The 25,925-nt window shown below is 39.2% G+C and overlaps 2 protein-coding genes across 4 annotated transcripts in view; one reads left to right on the forward strand and one right to left on the reverse strand.

Annotated features, from left to right (window-relative positions):
* Positions 1-277: 277 nt before the first annotated feature.
* On the reverse strand, positions 278-19,435 carry LOC139938497 (WD repeat and SOCS box-containing protein 1-like). Its single transcript, XM_071934058.1, has 9 exons — positions 18,908-19,435; positions 15,680-15,866; positions 14,647-14,945; positions 10,155-10,384; positions 9,120-9,292; positions 8,486-8,599; positions 7,720-7,830; positions 5,595-5,769; positions 278-4,980 (listed from the first exon to the last, which is right to left on the reverse strand). The coding sequence occupies exons 1-8, from the start codon at positions 18,942-18,944 to the stop codon at positions 5,601-5,603; spliced, it is 1,320 nt and encodes a 439-aa protein (XP_071790159.1). The 5' UTR covers positions 18,945-19,435; the 3' UTR covers positions 278-4,980; positions 5,595-5,600.
* Positions 19,436-21,630: 2,195 nt separating this feature from the next.
* LOC139938513 (septin-5-like) overlaps positions 21,631-25,925 on the forward strand; it is a 35,015-nt gene continuing 30,720 nt past the window's right edge. Inside the window, exons 1-2 of one of the 3 annotated variants that reach the window (XM_071934080.1) lie at positions 21,631-22,827; positions 24,452-24,543. In XM_071934080.1, coding sequence (XP_071790181.1) covers positions 22,749-22,827; positions 24,452-24,543 — 171 coding nt within the window. In that variant the 5' untranslated portion in view covers positions 21,631-22,748. Of the gene's footprint in view, positions 22,828-23,449; positions 23,559-24,139; positions 24,274-24,451; positions 24,544-25,925 lie in introns of those variants that run through there. The other 2 variants (XM_071934082.1, XM_071934081.1) reach the window with 2 other exon arrangements.

The following is a 25,925-nucleotide window of genomic DNA, read 5'->3' on the forward strand; positions in this document are numbered from 1 at the left end:
GTTCCAATCTGAGATATATATATAAGTTCAAATTTTTACGTAATGTGTTCCAACAAAATAAGTAAGAACAGTTAGGAAAGAGTCTTTAAAAAAAATGTTGGTTTCACAAAATTCTAATAATAAAAAAATAAAATCTAAATTTTAAGCGAAGGTCATATTAAAATGAAATGAATGGTCCCTTATCAATTAAAAAATTGTATAGATGTTGGAGACAACAAACCACATTTTGAACAACAGATATGATTTACAAAAGAAAAATGTTTTATTTACAATTCACTCCTGTGAAATATCACAAGAAACAGCCAAATATCATACAGTTTGTTACAATAATAATTGCTATGGAGATATATACAATTTACATAGATGAAAGTTTGCAATTAAGATATTAATGTTTAAATATACGAAAGCCTGGCATTTTTAAACAGCACACTGCAATGTGAGTCTTGCGTTTTAACTTGACATCTTGTTCCATTGATGAATTCAGCAACAAAAATCTTAGACTAATATGTCAAATCTTAAATGGGCATGGCGTTGTGATCAAAGCATGTCTGTGGCCAGACATTAATTTCTGACCTCTAACCCAGTTATTGCATGCGTGTGCGATAATAAAATAATGACGGCACTCTATAAAGTACTTAGTTTTGATGTAACGGTTAACGCGCACCGTGTTGTAACTAGGTGATAATAATGACGGCACTCATTAAAGTTCTTGTTTGTGATGTGACTGTTTACTGCGCACCGTGTTGTAACTAGGTCAGAGTTCATGTTTCTATGGTCCAGCCACAAGCAGACTATGATCATGAAGACAGTGCCTCTTTAAGTCTTTCATACGTTATGTGTGTTATACATACATCCTAACAATATCTAACCTATACAAAACATGGTATTTTAAAATGTTTTTCAGACATTTTCACTGGAAAGAATGTTACAGACTTCAGAACCAGACAAGTCTGAGGGATAGCAATGAGTTTATACCAAATCAACATCTTAAACTGGTGTTTCCTTAGCTCTTGTTAACTGAGAAATCTGCTGGCCTACCAGTGAAAACATCTGGGCCCAATTTCATAAAGCCTGTAAGCACAAAAAATTGCTAAACACAACAAAATCTTGCTTTAATAGCAATATAAGACTACCAGCCAGAATACTATACAGCTACCATTGCTGTGACTGGTACCCCGTTCATTTCTCGCTTAGCAAAGAAAAATGCTCAGTAGAATTTTCTGCTTTACAGCTTAATGAAATTGGGACCCGAGGACCAGACACACTTCTAGGCCGGCACCCTTGCCATCGCTGCACATAAACCAGTGATAATTCATGCTACTTCATGTTGAAAGAAAACCCTTAAATTATGGACCGGTGAAAAAGCTGATGAACCAGTTAAATTATAAGCTAACTAGTCCCATTGAGTATTCACTGAAATGTCAACCCTGCTAGTCCGTGTAAAGTCAGTCTATTTAACGATTCACAATGTCTACATTGGCTTTTGGAAAAGTTGATTTCATACCAAAACTTGCTAATGTTTTAAGAAGAAAATAAATCTGCAAAGAGTTAGTTATCTACTAAGACTGGTACTACAAATTATGAATAAATAAAGAATGGCTTAATTTTTTACATGGTTCAATAGATGTACTTCCTTTTTATACTTTAAAAGTTAGTCAAATTTAAAATAAATTTTGAAATAGGATACAAACCACCCTTTCAGGGTTCCCCTGATTGTTACTCGGAATGAGGTTTACAACTGTAAGGTAACTGTGTTTGTTTACAACTACATGTACAGGCATCCATGTTTGTAAATGCCTCAAATCTAGGTTTTCCCCTGCATTCTCCCATGATGGATTTATTTTAGTGGCATTCCCATCTGTTTTGTACACGAACCCAAAGCATACACTCGCCTTTACTACTAGTAATCTGGTTCAAGTATCACTGGTGTACATGTAAAAAGCATTTAATGTACTGGTTACTTTATGTAGAAAATCAGCATGCAGAAAACAGATCATATACATGTACCAAGCTTAGGAAATGATGCAATATAAGCATATTACAAAGTGTTGACATGCACATCAATGCTATGTACATGTACACTCTAACACGAAGCAGGTTACTTTATACGCAAGTTTAATTGAATCTAATGCAATGTACTGCAAACGTCTTAATATTATAATTATTAAAAATTTTGCATTTATACCATAGGTCCTTGTGGTTAATTGACAGTTGGCTACATTTTACTCTTATAAATCTTCAGTCATACATGTATACTGTTAGAAACACTAAAGGGCAAGTCACACTACAGCAATAATGAAAACGATAACGTCGCAAAGAGAACCATTTTATTTTTTTGCTCCATGCAGAATATGCGCACGCTTATTCAACCAATCGAGGGCGTGCATTGTTAACGTTCTCCTTTTTCGTTTTGGTTTACCAAGGCCTTTGTGTGACCGGGCCTTAAGAGCCTTTTGGGTAACAGAACAATGTTTTGATATTGGGTACATATAATAGTCCATGCAATATTTTTAAATACCAAGAAAATTGAACTTTCCTATTGACCGATCACAGAATATGAATCAAATGGTTTTGAAAATAAAGGCACTGTGCCACCATGAAATACTGGTGACTTTTACAAATTACAAACAGTATCAGTGTGAATATAACTTGTATAAAATCAGGCATTTGTTTACTGTTGTGTTTCAACTTATAATCTAAACCTTGATGGATTGACTATAATAAGCAGAAAACCTTCTAACCAAAACTGTCCCCCAAAACAACTTTCTTTCTCAGAACCTGATCTCATACTAAAAGTAAAGTTTTTGACCAATTTGGGAGATGTTTAATATTATAATCTGTGAAATCAACAACCCCCAGCGCCCCCTCCCCTACCCCCATTTTTTTTTTTTTTAACAATTTCCAATATTTTAATTTGAATATTTCAAAAGCACCATAACAAACAAACAAAATTAACTTTCACCTAAACGTTTGGTAAAGAAATGTACAAATCTTCAGGGAAAAAGAATGGAAAACAACCTCTCTAAACCATAAGGGCATTTGTGTAGAAAAGTTTAGCTTTTAAATATGCTTGGAAATCTGCCCAAACTATTTGGAAAGAGCTACAAGAAATAAACTATGAATGGGTCAAACTGTAGTGCCCTTAACATTTTGTTGTTAAATTAAATGTTAAAATAGAGTATTTTTAGAGAAATGTCAACTGAAATGTATAACAAAATGCCGGCACCTTAAAAACAACTATTGCAGAGCACATTTGGAACATGATCTTGTTTAAACATTTTGAAATCAACAATTTGACAGATTTCTGTAAATATTTCCACATACAGTGTACATGTAATCGATCATTTGTCAAAGAAACATTGAATACTTCAAATAAAAAAAATAATGGCATTGAATTTGATAATGGATATTCAAACTTTTAATTTACGAAATGTACAATATATATATTTTATTGAAGTGTTGGAGGAAGGTTAAAGCTTAACAGAAAAAAAACAAAAAAATGGTTAATGGCCTGACATTTCGAAACGTCAGGCCATTAACCATTTTTTTTGCATTTATACTCTTGGTTCATTTGGTTGGTAAGTTGTTTGCAACAGCTAATTCTATTTTCTCAGGAAAAAAAATCAGATTTTCAACATTGTAAATCATCCTAAGATGGCATCCCAGTTCTGATCCTTCTTATTTGACTTTTGAAACACAGGTCTTGTGTAAAAACATTGCATTGAACATGTACTGTTGCCACGCTTCAAAATTAAATATTAATGCCCAATATGGATAATTATTGAACGCTACATGAAGTTGTTTCCCAAACTTGTTTATAAATACAATCCCTACCCATTCGTTCCAACTAGGTACATGTGTAATGTATAATGGTGGTACAGGTATCTTAGTCTGTGTACCAAAGCCAGACTGCAATGGTTGTTAATAAATACAAAATAGTCTGGACCCACGTCACTGATCCATATTTCTTAAGCAAATACGGTAGAAGCACAATCAGTGTTTTATCAAGTGTAGTTTAATTAAATAGTTCTATTATATGGTGTTACTTTCATCTTCTTCAGTATACATGGTTAGAAGGTCTATCTTCCCAATAGTCAAAGTTTTAACTTCTGGCACATCAGTTAAAAAAAAGCACTTGATTTGAAGAATAATGTGTGAATGTACACTTCATGCAGCATTGTAAACCAAAGTATTCAAGAACAGACATATCACACAGGCATACATTATATCTGACAGGAGTTTGCTAGTTCTTTGATACCCCCCCCCCCCACCAAAAAGAAAAGGCACATCGATTTACCCTTTCATACAACAAACAACCTGTTTATGTAATCTTTACATAATACATCCAACTCAAAATATTTCAGAGTAAGTAAACATTGAATTTGATGGCTGTATAAATCAATCCCATGATTTATTTAATATTAAGTGAAAAGGAACCTGGATGGTAACCCTACAGATCTTATTTATTGGGTGCATTTGATTAGCTTCCCTGGGTCGCCCCTGGTACGTTTGAACAGCTTTGACGTCATTCCAGGGGCTCACCCGGGTCAGCCCCCAGTGTCCTGCTTGTGGAACTGGGGGCTATCTAGGTGTATGCTTGGCATACAGGATGGGCCAACCTCTAGCTGAGGGCGCCAAACTCAAATCACTTCATATGCACAGTAAATGCACAGGGTCCATTGGAATTGGTACTCTTTGAAAACTGGAAATGTACTTATCAATGAGTCATATTCCCTCATGAAGGAGTGATTTACTGGGTACTCGCTGTACCACTATTGCACTTATTAAACACTACCTTTGGTGATAACTTAACTGGACGTTCAAAGGGTAAGATGTCCACAGGCCAGCGACATAGCGGAAGAGGGTCAAGGAACAAACTGCACTTGACCTCTGCTTTTTCTTTGTGAAGTGTACTAAGGCCGTGTCCGAATTGGCGACTTCTGGCAGACATTAATATACAACACAAATTAGCACTTCTACCTGTTGGTGGACAAAAGTAAAAAATACTTTTTAAACGATTTCAAAATATAGATTTTTAACCAGTTTGCCTTCAGTCTGCATGATACAGTGTATCTGTTTTAATTTTGACCAGTGAAGCTATACAAGATGCATAAGTGTCAACTGTTTAGCTTTTAGAGGCAAAGTGTACCTTTGGTTTTTGGGACCATTCAATTGTTTTATTCCTATACAACAATCAATTAACTAACCTGTGGAAATTTCATGCTGTGAAAATCGCTAAATATTTGGTGCAGTTCATGAAGGAAGAATAATCCATATAATGGAATAATACACAATCCTGATAACCATTTCACGCATAAGCGTTTCTCATATTGAAATGTTTCTGAATCCCTCTCACTTAAACCACATTCCTTGAAGACAATGGACACTATTGATAATTTGTCAAAGACCAGTCTTCTCACTCGGTGCATCTCAACTATGCACAAAATAACAAACCTGTAAAAATTTGAACTCAATTGGTCGTCGAAGTAGCGAGATAATAATGGGAGAAAAAACACCCTTGTCACACTAAGTTGTGTGCTTTCAGATGCTTGTTGTATATTAAGGTGACACTTCTTCTCTCAAGACAAACTTACCTTGTCTCAGCAGACGTTACTGTACTGAAGATAGGTCCTAAGCCCAGGGGGTAGGTTCAGATCCAAAAGGTTATCAGTCTTGGGGACCAACCGTCTAATGGCAAGGCGACACATGTGTTGTAGTTTCTGTACCTCCATGGGAGCAGTAAAAAATCTCACAGAGCCGTTCCTTGTTCTGTGGATAGAGAAACAACAGTTACAGTTGACTTTTGTTAATACGAGGTCTGCCGGACTGGCCCATTTTCCTCGTTATATCCGGAGCTTGTAATATCTGATCGTGGTGATATTAATTGTAATTAGTTAATTGTACTATGCACATAGTGCATGACATAATTGCCGCATGTGTACACACAGATAAGGCTGCTGCAACGGGTAACTGTGTGCAGAGTAGTAAAACTGTTTTAATTGAGTTAGTTTAGTTTAAAAGTCAATTTATAAAACCAATTTACATACATTCTACATGATTGAAAAAAATGTCTTAGATTGTAACTTGGTGTTCTTGTTAAGTGAAGTTTCAGTAAAAACCTTTGCTCGCAGGTAGCCTTGCTCAAGGCAGTCGCATTATTCGCTCCGAAAAGACGCAGCTGTAAACCCACCCGCCGTATACCCTGTGCATGGTGTGTGCGATCACACCGAATGACCCACCCGTATACACACTGTCACATCGCACGAATACTGTTCACACAAGTCATCGCACTCGTACACCACTAACCTCATGCGGAGGCCGTCAGGCCGACAGCCTTGTCGGGTCTGTATCTTCCCGTTTTAATGTGTTGTATTGAAAAAATTCCAATAGTGGACGAAATTGAGGGGGGCTCTAGGATATGCTAGTATGCAGCTCATGGATATGTATATCGTTCGTCAGACCTATCAGACAACACAGGATGTGAGGCAAATGAATTATTCATTTTGACGTCCAATCACGCACTTCCCTTATCACGACCTTTTGACCCTATCATGCTCGTGTGTGATGTAAACATGTCTCGTCTTTCGCGGGCATTATGGTAATGAGCTGACCGTGGGAACTCTTCGCTTATTATAGTAATGAGGTCAGTGGCTTCAACACAGACCCTACAAGGCTGTCGGCCTGACGGCCTCCGCATGCGGATAGTGTACGGGGGCATCGTGTCGTGCGATGTTACGCACAGTTAATACGGGTGGATTGTACGCACAGTGAATACGGGTGGGTTTTTATACAGCGGCGGTCTTTTTTCGGAGTGAATAATTCGACTGCCTTGAGCAAGGCTAGCTCGCAGGCAGTCAATAGAATCTTGGTTAAGCTTTTTCCGTTTTTTTTTCTGCCGAAAATGCATGCATCTGAAAACTCACCGTATCAGGTATCTTTTCTTGAGATTTTACGTGAGTTGATGAATAGTATAGTGCTGGGCGAATAGTGAAATTTTGGTATTCGGATACCGCTGGCCAACTATTCGAAATTAACCGGATATTTTAATATTTTTTTTCGCCGATAGAGGGCGCTGTTCAGTTGTGAATGAGATCTTATGGGTGGATTGATATTAGTTTTAGATAGTGTCACTCGGTTCATTCATAAAAATTACCGGATCTAATTTAAAGATGGCGATTTGCTAATTCTTTTGATCGTGATTGACTCTACGTGAAGGAAAACTTTCGTAATCTTTGAACAATTACGTCAGAAATGTCATTGTTTTAACTCTTCACGGAGGTGAGCATAGTTAAATACTTAATTTATGTTGTTTTATGCTGTCTCAATAGAAGTTTTTTAAGGATTTCAGACAAAACATTCCTATCAGTTGTCGCCCGACGTCCGCGGATATTCGGATATTAAAGAATATCCGGTTACTTGGTTGTAATTATAGGACTATCCGGTTTATAAATAGGTATTCGCGCTCATTGCGGATATCCGGTTAAGAAAAAAAAGGCATTCGCGGTTACGGATAGGAAAACCTATTAGCCATTAACCGGATTTTCAAATTGTTCGCCCAGGCCTAATGAATAGTATGGAATCTGCTAAATTTTGTTCACAAAAAAGAAGTAATTTTCAGGAATTTTGTATGTAACATATTTTGTGGTTTAAGTTCCCTAAACTGAACTACACAGGTATACCGTAATGACAATCAATCTACAACATGAACAAGCTACTTACCCAGTTGCCAAAACACGCCCATGTGCAGAATAGCTGCAACATAAACCATCTGTTACATTAGCGACAGCAATTGGGTCTGACGTGTCAAAGAGTGACCAAAAGCGAACTAACCTGAAAAGATAACAAATCAAACATATATTAATCCCTCGTACAACTTAGTAGTAAACAAAGAATTTGAACTAGCCTGGACCTACCACTGCCTGGACCCAATTTCATAGAGCTGCTAAGCACGAAAATTTGCTAAGGGAAACAAAATACTGGCAAGCACACTTGTAATGACCTCTAATCAAGGACCCCCTTTGTTCAACGCTTTGTCCTGACAAGCATGGACCCCATTGTTCTCCTTTGTGATGGCAATTATTTACCTTTTATTCCTTGTTGTTATACATGCGTAAGTCATTGATAAGAATGTCACTACAAATTCATGCACACACTTATTGCAAGTGTGTCAATGTTTAAACTTGTTGATAGGGCCAATCACTAAATGGCCCTTTCAAAAATGTCAATGATCACTGAGTGCTCTACAGTAATCCATAGACACTTTCAGAAGATGTCTGTTTGATCTTAGATTTTAGATTTATGGGGGTGGTGAAGGCGAGTGTAACATCTTCACCCGCCAACAGAGGGCAGTAGTTCTTGCTTGATAGTTTTAATCAAAAAACAGTTGAACCTAAGCTTCAAGTAACCTCACTCTCAATCCTTCATTAAGGCCACATGCCAACAGCGAGTTGAACTTCTTGTCAAAGAAATCCTCTTGAGTACTTACTTGTCATCACACACCGTTGCAAAGTGGCTACCATCAGGTGAGAAGGCCATGTGTCTGACGAAATTGTTATTGGAGCCGCCCGCAAATACCGGTAAAAGTGGTGGGTAAACATGGCTGAAGAAAACAAAAAAAAGTATAGGAATGAAACTTCTAAAGAAACACTGCTCACAAAGAGTATTTGATTACTTTTAAAATATTCCTCAATCTTTTCCATAAAACTACGCAGGATTAAGCTATACAGTGTATGTAGATCTCCAAAGTGTGATCAATGGAAATGTGATACTTTACCTTGCTGTTCACATAACAAAAGGGCGCTGTAACCAGTCAAACACCTTGATTATAATGCCCAGTCTCGGAATTATGTTATGCAAATTACGCATACATTATACAATTGTTGCACGCTGTGACGGGATCCATGGCGTTTTGTACACCTGAGAGGGGAAATGGCACCTGAGGCGAAGCCGAGGGTGCCATTTTCCCCCAAGGGTGTACAAAACCCATGGACCCCAATCACAGCGTGCAACAATTGTTTTGTTATACCTTGGTAACATTAATATTCCTCTTCTCGAAGTTCTGTTGTAAAATTGAATAATGGAAATTCAAGGATGATAGTTCTAGGCCTTTATGTACTTACTGGTATGCTTTGAGATTGACTCCAGTGTGAGGGTCCCATAGAAGTACTCGTGCATCATATGATGCTGTGGCTAGAAGGGCACCATCTGGAGAGAAATCGCAGGTGACCACATCGTGATAGTGACCAATCAATCGCCGGAGAATCTTGCATTGCCTCAGATCCCATAAAATCACCTGGATTAAAAATGAAAAGCCTGTCATTAATCCTTCAGGAGCTATCCTGGATCCTAGAGGAGTCCTATACCGAATTATTCAAACTGGGTGAGGTCTCTTTAAGGGCATTTTCCTTAAGAGATGAAACAAAAACAGAAGACGGATAATGTATACAAAATGGTTTGGAGTACAAAAAAAAATTCAGGCTGTAAAACCTCCAAAATTGTAAAATATTCTAATAATTATTTGGGAGGCTAATTTATCCTTACTCACAGCTGAGAAGCTTGACTCAACAAAAGCGTGGACTACGAAAAGGCATGTAAAGGCAACTTTTGGCAGCCAGACACATCAACTCATCCCATGTATGACCACAGAGCATAGCCATAGGGCCCAAAGAAAAAAACCAGGGGTCGATTTCACAAAGAGTTAGGACTAGTCCTAACTTAAGACTAGTCCTAGCAGATATTAAAAACGTATGGCTAGTCCTAAGTTTGGACGAGTAACGTCCTAACTAGAGATAAGACTAGTCCTAACTCTTTGCCAAAATCGACCCCTGGGCACAGGACCAACCCACAACTTTACTCTCATATGGCCACAGTAGTGAGAGCTATTTCACGCACTAACCACCAACCCTGGTCATTAAAAACAGAGTTTCCATGATCAGAACTTTTTTTCTGTTATCAACCAGGCTTTGAGTAACTGCAGGCCTCGACATTCACTCATGAAGGAACACAGCAATTTCCCTCATGGTAAAGGGCACTTTTACGAGGAGAGTGTTAATTTGTATTGGAACTTTAAAAAGTACACCACAGCAAAAGCACAGTGCACCACGGCTATTGATGTGGGAGCTGTGGGATATTCCGAGGCATGTAACTGTACTTACACTTTTCTTGGCACCAACTGATGCTACCATATTTGCATCTGGTGCGAACGCACACCCATAAACCCAGTTGGAGTGCCCTCTTAGTGTAATGGCCATGTTGCCATCATCCTTTAGGTCCCAGACTTTCAAGGTGTTGTCTCGTGACGCTGACAACAAAAGAAGACTTCCATCGGGGGAGAATTTCAGGTCTCTGATTACGTCTTTGTGATCGACCAAAAGAAGCATTTGCCCTGAAATTAAATAACAATGAAAATGGAAATTCTTAGCATATTATGATATGAAAATATGGAATACATTGTACATGGCAATATGCCAAGGTTACAAAAAGCAGTCATGAGTCATGCAGTGATGTATATAGTCTTTCACACAGAAAAAATAAACTGCCAAACAGACAAGTTTAATGTAGTTTCATATTTGACACAATGCATTCAACAAAGGGCAGTATAAACTTGGTTCATTAAACAAATTTTATACAAACAGATCATTCCAGTTCTCTTGATACTAAAATTGTGTGTTTGGCATAGTTCATGTCAATGTAAAGTCATGGTAATACCATGGTAACACTTGCAGCTTTGAGGAACACATATTTTGCATGTATCGACCTTCGAAAATGCAGCTTACAATCTGTCAGACATGTATTATGTTACAAGCCCAATGGGCAACAAGACAATGAACATTTAATTCTTGCTCACTTGACCCATCCTTCTCAGTGCTTCTTAAATTAAACAGTGCACTGGACCACAGGCAAGAGGCAATCCGGCCTATATGCTTTGTTTTTGAAAGGGCAAGGGCACCAAGGCATTTTCTCATTAGTAAAGGGCACCCTTTAAAGAGAAGTCCAAATTTCTTGTGTTTTTTAATTTTTTGTAAAGTTATTCTCAAATGGTGACTTTAATTCTAATATCTGTCAAATCTGTTGAGTAAAAGTCCAGGTACCCATAAGAACAAAATAAGATCTTCAACGACAACAACAAATGTTAAAACTGATGTCATTTTGATTTACACAGGAAGGTCTTTTCGTGTCTTCTCTGACTTTAATCTGTGGAAAATATTTTGGTCCAAAAAAACAATTCTGAGCAACATGCCCTGTGGTCTTGTGAATTTCCCCCCCCCCCCACCCAAATTCAAGCCCTGCTTTTTGAAAACTATACCTGATGAAAAACACATAATTTAACTCTTGAATTTCTGTATGGCTATAAACCATGGCAGAGCCATTTGAAGAGGTGTAGCTAGGGATCGCATCACTACATGTAGGCCTACCTGTATGGCCAGGCCCTTTGAATTAAAACCCTTTGGGCTTTCAGATCAGCCAGGGCCAGGTGCATACCACAAGTTAGCGATTTTCCAAAAGGTCAAATCTATAGAAACTGAGCCAAAGTGTAGAGTCAATATGGCCTTATGGGCAAACTGTAATTCAAGCACACAGTGACTACACATAGGCCAGTATATAGTTAGTAGAATGTCAAGGGTCTATTTGCCAATTACACTTGGTAACACTACACAGTGACACTTCAGGTCACTTTTTGTAGGCCAAACACATAAAATGCCTCTAGAGGCTCCATATATAATGCACTATACAAGCTTAATACATAATACATGCAAGTTTCCTACTACAAAACCAGTCTAAATTGTGGATTACCCATTACATTGTAACCTTTGACATTCTTGTTCTTTGTACAGTACACGTGATTTCCTCCTTTATTGCAGATTCTAAGTTTCAGTTTGTAATCAAAAAGGTAAAATGATCACACTGCTACCCATCTAATACAGAGGTGCATAAATAAATCAATGACCCTCTACTCAAGGAAGTTAAACTGAAACAGAAAGCCACCGTAGCAAACAGAGCAAATGAGACAAAATTATTTGTGAATTCTCAGGACCAGTGAGAACCCTCTTCTTAAATCAAGTGGTCCGGCTGGCTACAGTCCAAAAGCTTCCCTCTAGGGCCTATACTTTTTAAATATGTAATCCAAAAAAGGATGGTGAAAGGATGAGGTACATGCAACTGGTCATGTTGTCTTGTGACTGGAAAAATAAAGGGCAAACCTGCATGCAAGTGCAAGTAAAAGAGGAACAATGTGCAGCATTGTAATTGAATGTTACAGTAGGCCTACGTGTACTTTTCCATGATGTTAATGTCATGTTGATGTAAAGCTGAAGCGATCCCTACGCTTTAGTATTTTGTGTAAAGTGTGTACTGTGTATTGTAACTTTCAGTCTATAAGTCAAGTACAATAGGCCATACATAAACATGAAAATGTATTTTTGTATATAATACTAGCAATACTGAATGGCCATGTGAGGCTAAACAGTGGTTGAAATATATTAAGCCCAACTCCAACACCGCACTTCTATGCAGATCTGCATACATTGAGGACACAAATAGACATTGCTCATTCGTCTAATCTTTGAGAGCATGTTTGGACAATGATAAAATAACAGGCCCATCAGGCGTCATAATACCAATATGATTAATCTTTGTAGGAACCAGATGTGATGAAACCAGTTGAGTGTATTTAATTTTTTTTAGTTATTCATGGGGGGGGGGGGCTACATGTATGCAAACTGGTACTTACCAGTATGCGTGATGTTGTTTGCAATTACCTGTAAACATGGTAAAGTGCATACCGGCACCTGTCTGACTTCGGGATACATTTTTATTAATAAGTGTATGAATAAGTAACTCCCTCCCCAACCCCCATTTTTTTAGTAAAGCTTGCCATTGAGTAAACAGACTTTGAAACCAATATGTGTCTTAATATTTATGCAGTATAAGTACGTCACAATTCTAACCCAAAACAAGGCCATAGGCGCAGCCATTGGTGGCGGACATGCCGCTTTAGCCTCATTTTGGGTAAGAATTGTAACGTCATGCATGAGTATTAAGAGAGGCGTATTAATTGCACAGTTGTTTATGTGGTAGATACATTGCACACAGTGCTATGAGTATTCACATACTACATTGCAGACTGCTACGCATTATACCATGCAAATTTTTTGATAGGTAAAACATTAGACATGACATGAGGTTTTGCACAAAGAACTTGATTACACTGAAGAATCGATTCACTGATGTCACGTACACACATTTTGTTATTTGTGTACATAGGCCTAATATGCAATTTTGATGTACTTAACGTGTGGGTTTGTACATATGCCTGTGGGGATAACTCACATTGTGATTTACCCAGGCATATTTGGCCCTTGGAAAATTTATGAGAAATGTTATTGAAGAGGAAAAAAGTCAATGTCATACAGCAGGTATTCATAGATTTGTTTAGGCTCTAACGAACACTTTCACTGATCTTCTGAGGGCACCAAAAAACAGAAATCAAAGTAGTATTAGAGTACCATGCCCAGATCCACCCCATGTACCTTTGTTGGTCTATTAAAAGCGTTTAAAAACCCTATTGTTATAAAATGCATGGTTGGAAAGATGTTTTAAAAGTAGCATATACAATGTAGGCCTAATGATCCACACAAAAATGCCTCGAAATGGTGCTTATGGTTTTTCTTATACGTTGTGAACTGACACGACATGCCATATTGTGGAGTCAAGTTTTTTACTCCATAAAATGGCCGACTGTGTTACACCAGGATTTGTTGCTGTAAATCAAGAAAATTCCATATATTCACGTATCCTGATCTCAAAATATTGGCGGTGACTTTAAGAGCACACTGATTGAAATGTTGAGTTGTCCACCACCGGTTCTTCTCAGGACCAACACAACTCAAAAGAGATTTACATGCCGTGCTACTGCAAATGTACATGTAACCTAATAGGCCTACTCCCACCATGCAAGGTTTACAATCTTACTTGAAAAGGTGTAAACTGGTTTTAAAGACACTGGACACTATTGGTAATTGTCAAAGACCAGTCTTCCCACTTGGTGTATCTCAACATGCATAAAATAACAAACCTGTGAAAATTTGAGCTCATTTGGTCGTCAAAGTTGCGAGATAATAATGAAAGAAAAAACACCCTTGTCGCACCATGGTCACACCACACGAAGTTGTGTGCTTTCAGATGCTTGATTTCAATGCAATGTTCATGGCTTACGGTTAAGAACACCGGATGTCAATTTTGGTGGTTCTGATCGAGTGTGGGTTCAAGCCCCAGTCACGACACCTGTGTCCTTTTAAAGCAAGACACTTAACCATGATGCTTCAACCTTCGGATGAAATGTAAAGCCTTTGGTCCTGTGTGTTGTTTAAGGCACGAAGAAGAACCGCAGTGCACTTATCGAAAAGAGAAGGGGTTCGCCCCAGTGTTTCTGGTTTTATTGGCAGCATATTGCACTGCAGTACCTTGTAAACCATTACATGGTGCTACATGTATGTAAAAGGAGTAGGTCTCATAATAAAACGCTGTCCAAATATACCTTGCAGGAAAATACGGTATGTTAAAGCGCATTGAGCTTCACCGAGTGATGGATATGCGCACTGTATAAACAAACCCGCTATTTTTCCTATTACTATTATGAATACTCACCAGTAGTGATGTCGTATGTCCTTATCTTGCCTGATTTGAGCCCCATAGCCAAGATCAGTTCATAATTCATGTCCAGGTGCTCATAGAAATGGTACTTAATGTTAATGTTCCGCCATTTCTTATGTGGCTTTGAGGCACCGAGTGCTAATGACCACACCACCTCACCACAGTCAATAACCTTCATCATGTGATGTCTTGGGGAAGACTGCTGTTGGTTGTCGCCCTCTGTTGGCAGCGGACCGTCCTGTTGCAGGTTGACAGCGCCATATTGGATGGTGTTGATGTTGTTTAAATCAGCACTACGATTAGTGAACAAAATGGCATTTGATTAATTAAACTATTAAACTGGTTATAAATAACAGGAAATTCGGTTACCAGGAACTTTTTGTAAGGGGCAACTACAAAAAAACATGCAGTCTATTTGATTATTTTAAAACAAAAGAGGCTTGCGCTGAGCTTGTCTTTCTCTTTGATTAGGACAAACAGATTGACTTGTTTTCAAAATAAAACTTCAAAATAAGCGTGGAACAACGCACAAGCTTACACAGCAAACAGGATGGGCCAATGTACCTTCTTTGGACCTCTAGTCGAGGGCGCCCTACTCAAGGTCTATTATCCATCCTGTACATTGTATAAAAAGACACTGGACACTATTGGTAATTGTCAAAGACCAAGTCTTCTCACTTGGTGTATCTCAACACACGGGAATAACCTGTGAAAATTTGAACTCAGTTGGTCGCCGAAGTTGTGATAAAAGTGAAAGAAAAAACACCCTCGTCGCACGAAGTTGTGTGCTATCACATGCTTGATTTCGGGACCTCAAAATCTATTTCTGAAGTCTTGTGGAAAGTTACTTCTTTCTCGAAAACTACGTTACTTCAGAGGGAGCAGTTTCTCACAATGTTTTATACTATCAACAGCTCCCCATTACTCATTACCAAGTAAGGTTTTATGCTAATAAGGATTTTGATAATTACCAATAGTTTCCACTGCCTTTAAAGAAAGTGATTTTTGTTTGTTTCAGGGAGCTTACATGGTATTACTATGGTCATCCCAAGGAATGAGTCTGACTTTGCCATTGCCGAAGGACCAAGCAAAGTAAGAGCGATCAGGAGCAAATGCTACAGCCCATGTCTCGTGGTTCACCGTACTGTTCCTTGGTGCAAGCACCTGGTATTGAGTACCAGTTGGTCGTAAGTCACAGATCGGCTTCGCTTGGGCTGAATAAAGGAAGACAAAAGAAGAGTATCAGTATTAAGTAGGCCTGATTTTGAGTTTGCAATTAATTTTTCATCCTGTTCAAGGTGCTTGTAAAATTGTTCTTACTAATCGTGGTTTGTCTTACTCAGATGTAATTAGGCACCAGAAGTATAATACAACGATGTGAACAAAAATCTTTCTAAAAACTACATGTGCTCACATTTCGTTGTTGTTTTTAAAGTATTTGGGCATGAGCAGAAACCCCTCTTGTTGTTGTTGATTAGGTTTTGGGGATCCCACCAAGAATCTGGAAATCAGAGAAACTGTTGTTGTTGATTAGGTTTTGGGGATCCCACCAAGAATCTGGAAATCAGAGAAACAGAGCGCCCGCTACATTTGTCCATAACAAGCGTGTACAGTTTTGGTTGTGCATAGATTGGAATTTTGGTTGTGTGTGACCTTGTAACACCAATGGTCTTGGAACCAAGACTGGGTGGGGGTACCTTCTGCACACATACAAGGCATGGCACAGTTATATGCAAGCCTCTGTACAGTGGGCCTACTAAACCCTTTTGTCATTGAAAGCAGTAGTAAAATAGCAAGCAGGTGTCATTGTTGCACTGTCCAGTTCTGTTTACAAACAAAAAGCCACACCACCAAAACTGACCAATAGGGAGGAAGGCTTAACAAAAGAATGTGGGTGAGGCTACTTTGGGGTGGGGGAGGGGGTTACAGGGGGTTACAACAACCTTGAAATAGGGCAAAAGTCATGGTAGGATCATCAGTACATTGTAATTCAATGGTCTTGCTTTTCAAAAACACAAAACAAACTCAAAGGAGTTGTAACAAAACATTGTAGGCAGAAGGCTACATGAATTTAATTCACAGTACATGTAGTATGAAGTACATGTAGTAATGTATGCAGTCCATTTGAGAAATTTGGCAGACTGTGAACTCTTATGTAGGCCTATAAATGGGGGCTGATTGATATTGTTGATGATTTTAAGAGCTTACCCATTTTCAAAAACAAGTTTTTTTACCTAACACAGACAGTATAGTAGGCCTACATGTACACGTGTGTAATGTGCCCTTTTTGGACCTCTTACACCCCGTTCCCTCTGGACCCCGCACTGATCTCCCAATTCAAGAAAAGGGCGATCAAGACCCCGAAAGAAAGATAAAAGGGCGATCAAAGAGAAATAAGATCCAGTAGGAACGCGAGGGCGATCAGGATCTGACCGTTCAACTTTGATCCTTCTCCGGAATAGGATTAAATCGTGATCTGATCGCCCTTGTGGATTAATGGGCAATCAAAAGTCTAGTGGGAACGCAAAGGGCGATCAGACCCCGCAATTTGCAAGCGAAACAGTGTTCTTTTGAACCCACTTCCGTTCCCAAAAAGGGGGATCAATGCGCGATTATACTCCAGTGGGAACGCGACAAAGATTTCACGCCTGCAACTAATCTTGTTGCGGATCCCGATCTCGCAATTGTGGATCCAGTGGGAACGCGGTCTTAGAATTTGAGCTCATGACAGTGATAGGCCTACTGATTACCATACAGATGCTGATTTATGCAAGGGAAATGGGCAACCAGGTTAAATGATGACACACACTGCTGACTTCACAACAGATCTGATAGTCTTACTGACCGACTTCCTTGAACACTTGAGTTAGGTCCCGAGTCTAACATCCAAGGTCAGCAAGGTATAGGCCTAAGCATTGCATTGGATTGGACAAATGCCAACAGTGGAAAATTCTAGTCTTCACGTAAATACCATTGTAGGTCAATGACAAATTATTAAATTTTTCACATTGATCAACTGTATTGAACTATGCCCCTCATACTCATTTTGCTTTAAAGGGACCACTTTTTTTATGATAGGCTTTTAAAGTTAACTTACCTTTACTTTTTCCAGTCATATCAAATTCATGGATTTTAGTATTCCAACAAATAGTCTTTACAACTGAGTCTTATGAGTATAACTACGTATAAATTGGTAATTTTCAGGTGAGCGGCAATTTACACATAGATAAAATGCGACACAAAGTACAATGTCCGCCTGTGCTATCTCTAAAAAGTCACCTTCAGTACCAGGCAGTTATTGAAACCTATGACGCTATTTCATCATCAATGTCAATAATCCATGTGTGACATATTTATTGTAATCAGTGTACAAACGTTGTATCACAAAAACACATAACAAGTGTATACATTACTAAATTTAATTATAAATTTTTTTCCAGGGATTATTTGAAGCAGTCAACATTTTGATATTATCATTTGAATAGTACCAGATAATAAACCTGTAAAAACAGGCTAAATTGTACAATGTGTTCTTGTGTGTCAATGAGAACAAATCACAGAGCAACAAAAGGTCCAAATCAAAAAATCATGGTGATTTCATCTTTCAAAATAATCAGTGAAACCATGGATTCTACCCCCATGGTGTCACTTTGAAATTACTTTAAAAAAATTATCAACCTGGAGTTTATGACTGAATGAATGAAATATTACTATTTAGGGGTTAGGAGTGAATGTAGGCTGCATTGACAATAATGTTTCCTAATTACAGTGACCCAAACCAAATTATTTGGCAAACATAAATCAAAACACAAGACTCAAGAGAACCACAAAAATTTTTTCCATGAATGTTGTCATGTCTTTCATCCTTGCATGATCCTTGCAACAGCATACTGGTACTGTAGTGGATGGTATGGTAGGCCTAGTTCCTACTTCTGAAGCCACAAAACTACTGCCTGGCGTACTGCTTGCGTTCCTTTGATTGAGTTGATTGAAATGAAATCATGGCCATCATCAAACAAATTGGCGCTTCTAAAGAAACCATTCCACACACCCATTCCTATTAAACATGTCATAAACAAACACAGTACAACAACTACAAACGAAAAGGGTTAAAATTAAAAGAAACATCAAGAGTTTTGATTTGAGATCGCCGTTTTTATGCCTACGTACGTGCGTGCCTGTACGACAACAACACGCAACATTCAAGCATAGCTAGAGATACCCATGCCCCCATTGCCCATTGATGAATACTCACGTAATTTTTCAGTCGTGGTAAACTGGAAACTGGCCATCACTGGCCGACCACTCTCCAAGACTTCACGTCGGTTTTGGAAGACTGGTGGTAGAATCCTTGATCATGAACAGCTTGACCATAAGCAGAATTCCCACTTCATCCAACCATCCAACAAACGTAGCGAGGGGTCAAATATCTGCTGAGTCGTTTAATTTTTAAAATCCAACAAAATACTGAAAGTGAAATCCAGAGGCTTGTCGTGGGATGTGGCTGTGACGGCACATACGCATGCGTGTATGAATTACAAACAAGGCGTTGAATAAACAAACAATACTATTTTTGTTGAGACGTATATTCCTCACATTTAAAGAAATATCATTGGCTAAATCTATCCCAAAATAACGTATGTCTATTCTACAGAACGATCCCTACACATTGAAAGGTTCAGCTGGTAGTTATGACTCTGTTATGGCGGAGGATTTCAATGATTCATGAACTGTTTTTGGTGAGCAGAATGTTCGAAGAACGTAAACACAGTGACATCCATATGATGACAGTGTGTGCGTGTGGCGTGTAACAAAAATAAAAACCCTATAGAGATAGAGGGCGCTGTTGGGAATACGGCATCCTTTTTGTCACGGCCGGTGGTGTCGCATGCAATGTCCTGTATGCAATACTGTCCGGGACAGTATTGCATAATGGTCCGCCGGACAGCTTTGCGTATGCAATCGTGTCCGCCCGGACGCTGCTGCACAATGCAATTGTGCTCGGACACATTTACATAAGCAGTTGTGTCCGCCCCGTGCAAAACCGACGCCCTTGGTCGACGGAACACGTTCGCCAAGTGCATGTCATGAATGGAAATGTTCGGCCGTTGGGTAAGGAGATTTTGTCCCCGGATGAGATTCTCCCCGAGCGTTCTGTCCACACCCGTCAGGGCGAACGGTGTATCCAAACTTATTGTGATAGCGCCCTCTTCTGAATCCCCCTCCTCCAGCCAAAAGTAGTTTCCCATGGGATTGGGGACAGGATCTCCGGTGGACAGGATAACCTGGGGCACCGGCTTTTATTTAGATAGGCCTAGCGTAGTGGATCGGTAGGGAGGGTGTGGGGGCGGGGCTACCCTATCTTCAAATGGGTTTACAGACAGATCAATCGGAAGAGTGGAAACATTGTTAAGGTCCCAAGCCTTGGATATTGCTCATGTGTGCGAAAAATTACCACTTCTCATTGTTCAATTAAGTTTAATCAAGTTTTAAAGTTCTGCATCTTGTTTTTCGACAGCCAATCAGCATGCAGCACTTCCACGTCGAAGCCAAACAACCACCACAAGAGGGCGGTATCTTAGAAGGTTCAACAATCACCACCAGTGACAAAAAAATATGTTTGTGATTATCATTGAATCAATTTTATCTGGCCCTAGAAAAACACACAGACCTGACTTCTTGCTAAGCCATTGCTAAAAGTGTAACCAGTTTTGAGTATTAATAATTATTTATTTTATTACCATATAATTAACGCAGGCAACACTTAATTTCCATTTCAGACAGCAGTGATGGGCTTGCTTCAATCCTCTCCTCGAGAAATCTCACACTTTGGCCAATGCGATCCTGCAAACTACAAAAACTAATGTCCCCTAATGACTGCACATTTAATTAAGCAGGTAGCCGCAAAATGAAGGGTGTATGTGGTCAACAATTATAGAGTCCTCGGCAATCGGAGATCCAGGTTTGTGTAGACGGGCTTAAGTTTATTAGTTTCTACCTCTTATTATGTCGTCCGCATGTTCTCGCAATTCTAAAAAATATTTCGAAGACCATCTTGTCAGTGACATTATGAAGCCCCACACAGTCGATATTGCTTTTAGGGCTCCAGTGAAGAAAGTCGTTTACATTGTGTAGACTTATAAAGGCTCAACAAACATTAAGAGAAGAAGTGTACACAGATGAAGTGGGCACTCCGGATCAATGTCTTATTCTGAACAACATCGCCTCCTTTTTGATATAGAGGCCTATCTTATTATGGTATAATGATCGAGACTCTAAATTTTACATAGGCTGTACAAATGGCACCGTCAAAATGTACGATTAAAAAACTCACAAAAGAGGAATCACTAGTAGTAGAGATCGCAATAATTTTAAAGAGGTTTGTTTTGAAGTCTTACGTTATGATTCGCACAATAGCGGCCTTCGTATTTTGCGGATTGCCACTATTGTCATGAAAAATCGCATGCAATATATTTTGAGTAATAGAATTTATGTTAATATTTTGAGTATAAGAGAATGATGTGCAGTCAGGGTGTTACTTATTAACACTAAAGAAGGTCTCGGTACGCTCTCTTCTCGTTGATGAATAACCCATCCATGTATTGAAGCAAGCTGTAAGATAAGCTCATCCACCTGCAGGTTGGATACTGTCATGTTTTCTGTCTCCTTTGTCACCACATTCAAATCCTCTATTGCCTCCCTTCTATTGACTCCCTTCTTTAGGAGGCTTGAGACTATATTACAGGGGTTGCAGGTCGTGGAGGCAAGCTCTCTGAGGGTTTAAATTATTCAATCTGCTTGGCTCAGTGGGTAACTACGGGAGGCTTTTCGTCGTGGCGACCCATCAGTGTAACGCCTTGCTAGATGCTCGTCTCATCGTACACCCCAAGGGATGTTGACTCGCTAAGTATAATCCCTGCGCATAATAATACAAGTACTGTTCAGTATTTGATGATGAGAGGTATACAGTGCTGTGTTTGTTTGGGATGACCGTGGGTGTGCCAGCAGGCTCTGGGTCCGCAGTACATGTAAGCATAGAGAAAGGTCTATGATGTAAGTAAGCGCTTGTGGATGACATGTCTTCAGGCTTTTGAGTTCAGTCTTTTTGTGCACATTCTGGGAATCTGATTGTTCTAGTTTGAAGCGGATAAGTAACTGCAGTTGGGGACAAGGAATCTATGTCAAAACTACATCTTGACGTGGTCTGGGAGAAGAATTGGTGGGCAGAGGACCAGTGCAATGTTCATTCTTCATTCTGATCAATATTGTATGTATGCATTCGCTGGAGGTGATTTGCAGTGATCTGTGAGTGAAGATTTTCCCCGAAGATCTGACTACTTTGTGACGATAACAAGAAATTGAACATTACTCTCCAGGAAGTGATCTGATCCGATTAGCGAGTGATAGCAGGAGTCACCTTGAGCGAACCGCAGCCTGTAGCGTTTTCACCATCACAGTGTCAGTGCGTCAAATCGACCCTTAAAATCAGCCGGTCACCAAGGCTAGTGGGTTGGCCCTTTGGATTTGGGATTAGTACAATAAAAATAAGTTAGCCTATACGATCACTAAAGAAAACTGATTGACAGCTGAGATTACAAGTGACTACCAGGAGTGCAAAAGGTACAACCCAATCTAGCCCTTCAAGACACTTCATAGTTTTTGTACTTCTTATGGGATGGACCTGCGTGAAAAGAGTTTGAAGGTATAGCTCTTCAACTGAAAGTGAAATATTGTAGAAGGCTACTGCTTGGATAGCTCTTGACCTGAGAGGCCTACTGCTTGTATGTCTTTCCTGTCTTCACACTGTGAGATATAGACAACAACTGTTACTCTCGACAGGGAACCCATAGTGGTTGACTCATCCCCTATTGCACAGGGTCTTCTGATCAGTCCTTAATCACTTCTGTCCGTTGGAGTATATTGTTATTGAATAACCGTCAAATAATGTTCATTTCCGCCTAACACTGCAACGCTACTCTAAGACAGCAGTAGTGGATAAGAGTGTACCTCCCTCATAGTCTCCATTTTAGTTACACGCCTCATTAAGACGTAACATTGTGCAGTGTTATTTCTTACAAATTCGTCGAAAAGCAACAATGTCGTCCTTCCAATCCCGCGCCCCTGGATTTAGAACAGCATGGACAAGGGTCTCCCCCACTCCAAGACAACAGCCAAGTAAGTACACAATTATCTTTATTATGTTGTTGTGTCATCTATTACTTGTTTGTCTCCAAAACAATGAGTGGTTCATTTCTTCGAGTTGTCTCCCCGCTTTAGATCTCAAACCACTGCCACGATTCCTCGGGCGATAACTGGCCTTAAGGTCATCATGAAGTTAGGAATCCATCAACGGGATTTCGACCTCTATTTTACCACTGAATAACTGAATTATTTCTGATTATTGTGAAAACTTGTATGGTTTACTAGGATCAATACAGTCAAGACTCGATGGTGGACAAGCGCGGCTACCTTTAGTGTGCGTGTGTTGGCAATAGCGCCCTCATGGTTGAACTTCAGTACAAGTTCAATAGTTTGTACAAAAGCGCCTTGAGGTTGTAGACCTATGTGTACAATCAACATTACTTTAGAAAAGACATACAATGTAACAGCTATGGCATTGGCCCAGTATGGTAATAATGATTGTATTTACTCCCCCGATGCCCAATGAAAAAACATGAACTTGTAACCCTACTTCATAAAAGAAATCTACTTGCAATGCACCAGTGAGCATTCATTCATAATTCGCAACCCCAAAGTTTAAAAAGAGGCCCAGGCTTTAAAACCCAGCCAAACGTAAAATGTGTTCCAAGGTCTGCAGCTATTTAAAAGATTTGGACTATGTGCATGTAAGCATTTGTATTCATTTCATGGTGCAAACATGGCTGAGAGATACACAAGCGGAAATGGTAAGTACATACAGGTATAAAAGTAATCATATTTTGTTCGTTTTCAGTTGTTCGACTTGAAAATTAATGTTCTCTTGAAAAAGTTATTTACATGTAGTTGTGAATCCGCCGCCATGACTAATTTGCGAACTCGAAAGAGTTTGACAATAATAGGCCTATGCCAAACTTGCGGAATACCGTGATCGAAACTGTAAAGTTTGCAGAGTTTGTAGAAAAAAATACATAGAAACACTGTAAGAAACCAGTACAAATTCCGGGTTGCAGTATAATATTATGGTTAATGTTGGCCCTTGGTATTCGTTGAGAACATTTACAGTAGTGGTTTTGTTTCAGCTTATAGACTTGCAGCTTTACAATCACGTTGACATGACTGTACGAGCGTTTTCGAAATCACGTGTCTGTGCGTTAGTGGTGTCACACTATGCTGTGGGTGCGCATGCTCTCGGATGCAAGGTTTCAAAATGGTGGTATAGCGTAACTGAATGCCGTGCACATGGTTTCGAAAACGTCCTAGGTCCATAGCGATCAACACGACCATGGGCTGACTATCGAAACTGATTCTTGCATGCTAATTATTCATGTTGGGCTATACAGCTAATAGTCACACAAGCGTGATCAAGAAGCATTATTGACAACATAAAATATAAAATGGCTGAAGCAGGTCGTAAAGTGCCACCGGAGAAGCCGTCCAGGCGACGGTCAAAGTTGTTTAAAGGTAATGTAAAATCATTTTACTTATTTTGTTGTAAAGATCGACATCAAAATAATAAGGAGTTGGTACAAACCTTTCTTTGCAAAGTGTGTACATATACGGACTCTTATTGCAAACGTGAACAATAACAAATTAATATTGTGTATAAAGTTTTTGCGTATTATGTGATATATTTTAACAGGTGCCCTAGAACGTTTCGAGTTAAATAGCCGCAGTTCATCGGTCACCGAACGAGAAACACGACGTGGTGAAGCTGCTGCCGACAGTCACCAGGTAAAGTATTACAAACAGCATTCTTGCTCCTCTCTGTTTTCTTTACTAACTCTCTATCTTAGATGGACATTGACGGAACTAGGCTTCGGATGGGGGAAGGGTGGGAAATTTATTGGAAAGTTGGAATCTATGGAAATTAAATTAAGGCTAATGCTCAATGTTGGCTTGTTATGCTTGAGAAAAAAATGGAGGAGGTGATCTGTTGAGTCATCCTGTGTCCAAAAGTAGGGGGTTATTAAGCGCTTAGTATATACTCCTATGATTCAAGACCATGCAGTTAGCCTACTATACTAGACATAGCTCGAAGTGGACCACACCATATGTTATACCTACAATAAGTATCCAAAATGAAAGCTTACCTTTTTTAAGTCGATTGTTATGTTTGTTTTGACATCAATTTAGTGTTGTAAACAAACTTCTTTAAGTGTAGTTGATTGTGCATGCAAAGTGGCACCGTAACAATGGCATGAACCTCCGCGAATCCTATAATTGAGTGATGCAGGGCTGTTTTCCACAAGTTTCTCCTCCCGTGACGTTAATTAAGTTCGCAAAGGGTTTGATTAATTGGTGCAATCTAATAGCTATGCCTTAATGGCAACCTGTAGCAGGTAAATGGTTTTGTTTGATAGTTATATTGACGGGTGCCTGTATCAATATTTCCCCCATCTCCATCGCACCACCCAGCCAGTCTAGTCTAGTTTTTTAATAAGTACAATTCATTCCCCCTTACAATCATGGAGATATAGCTCCAAGGTACGATGTATGAACATACTGGGATATCCTTATAGGAGTTGGTAATCTAACTGAAATAATCCAAGCTAAAGTCCACCTTTCCAATCCTTGGACCTTGGGGCGAGGTCGACACTTGGCAAGTTGGACTTATTCCATTGAGATGGCTTATTATTGACACAGAATGAAAATCGGTAATCACATCAGGGAGAAGTGAGACCTGTCGCTATCAAAACCCAACAGCACGTCAATCACACAGAAGACTAAACCTATTAAAAAACAACAGGATTTCATGCCGATTAGGCTGTGATAATATCTGAAAAACACGAATAACTGTAGGCATACAGCGTTCTTGTAAAACTGGCTATACTTGTTATCACATACATAGTTTTTAAAGGAACAAACGAAATACCAAAAAACATGATAATCATGAGCAAAACAAGTTAATTGGGACGTATACACAAGTAAGTCGTAACATAAATAACCCGACCCTATTTAAAGGGGAACACCGGCTGATTGGGCTAGACTAAGATATAACTTCAAAGGTCTTCCAGGAATGCAGAAGAGCACAAAAAGACATGCAAACCTCATCTTGTGCAGAGTATTTATTGGACTTATTGGTGAAGCTAGTCTTTGATAAGGAGTTGCAATGA

The sequence above is a fragment of the Asterias amurensis genome, chromosome 6, assembly GCF_032118995.1.
Source record: "Asterias amurensis chromosome 6, ASM3211899v1".
Taxonomy (NCBI): Eukaryota; Metazoa; Echinodermata; class Asteroidea; order Forcipulatida; family Asteriidae; genus Asterias; species Asterias amurensis.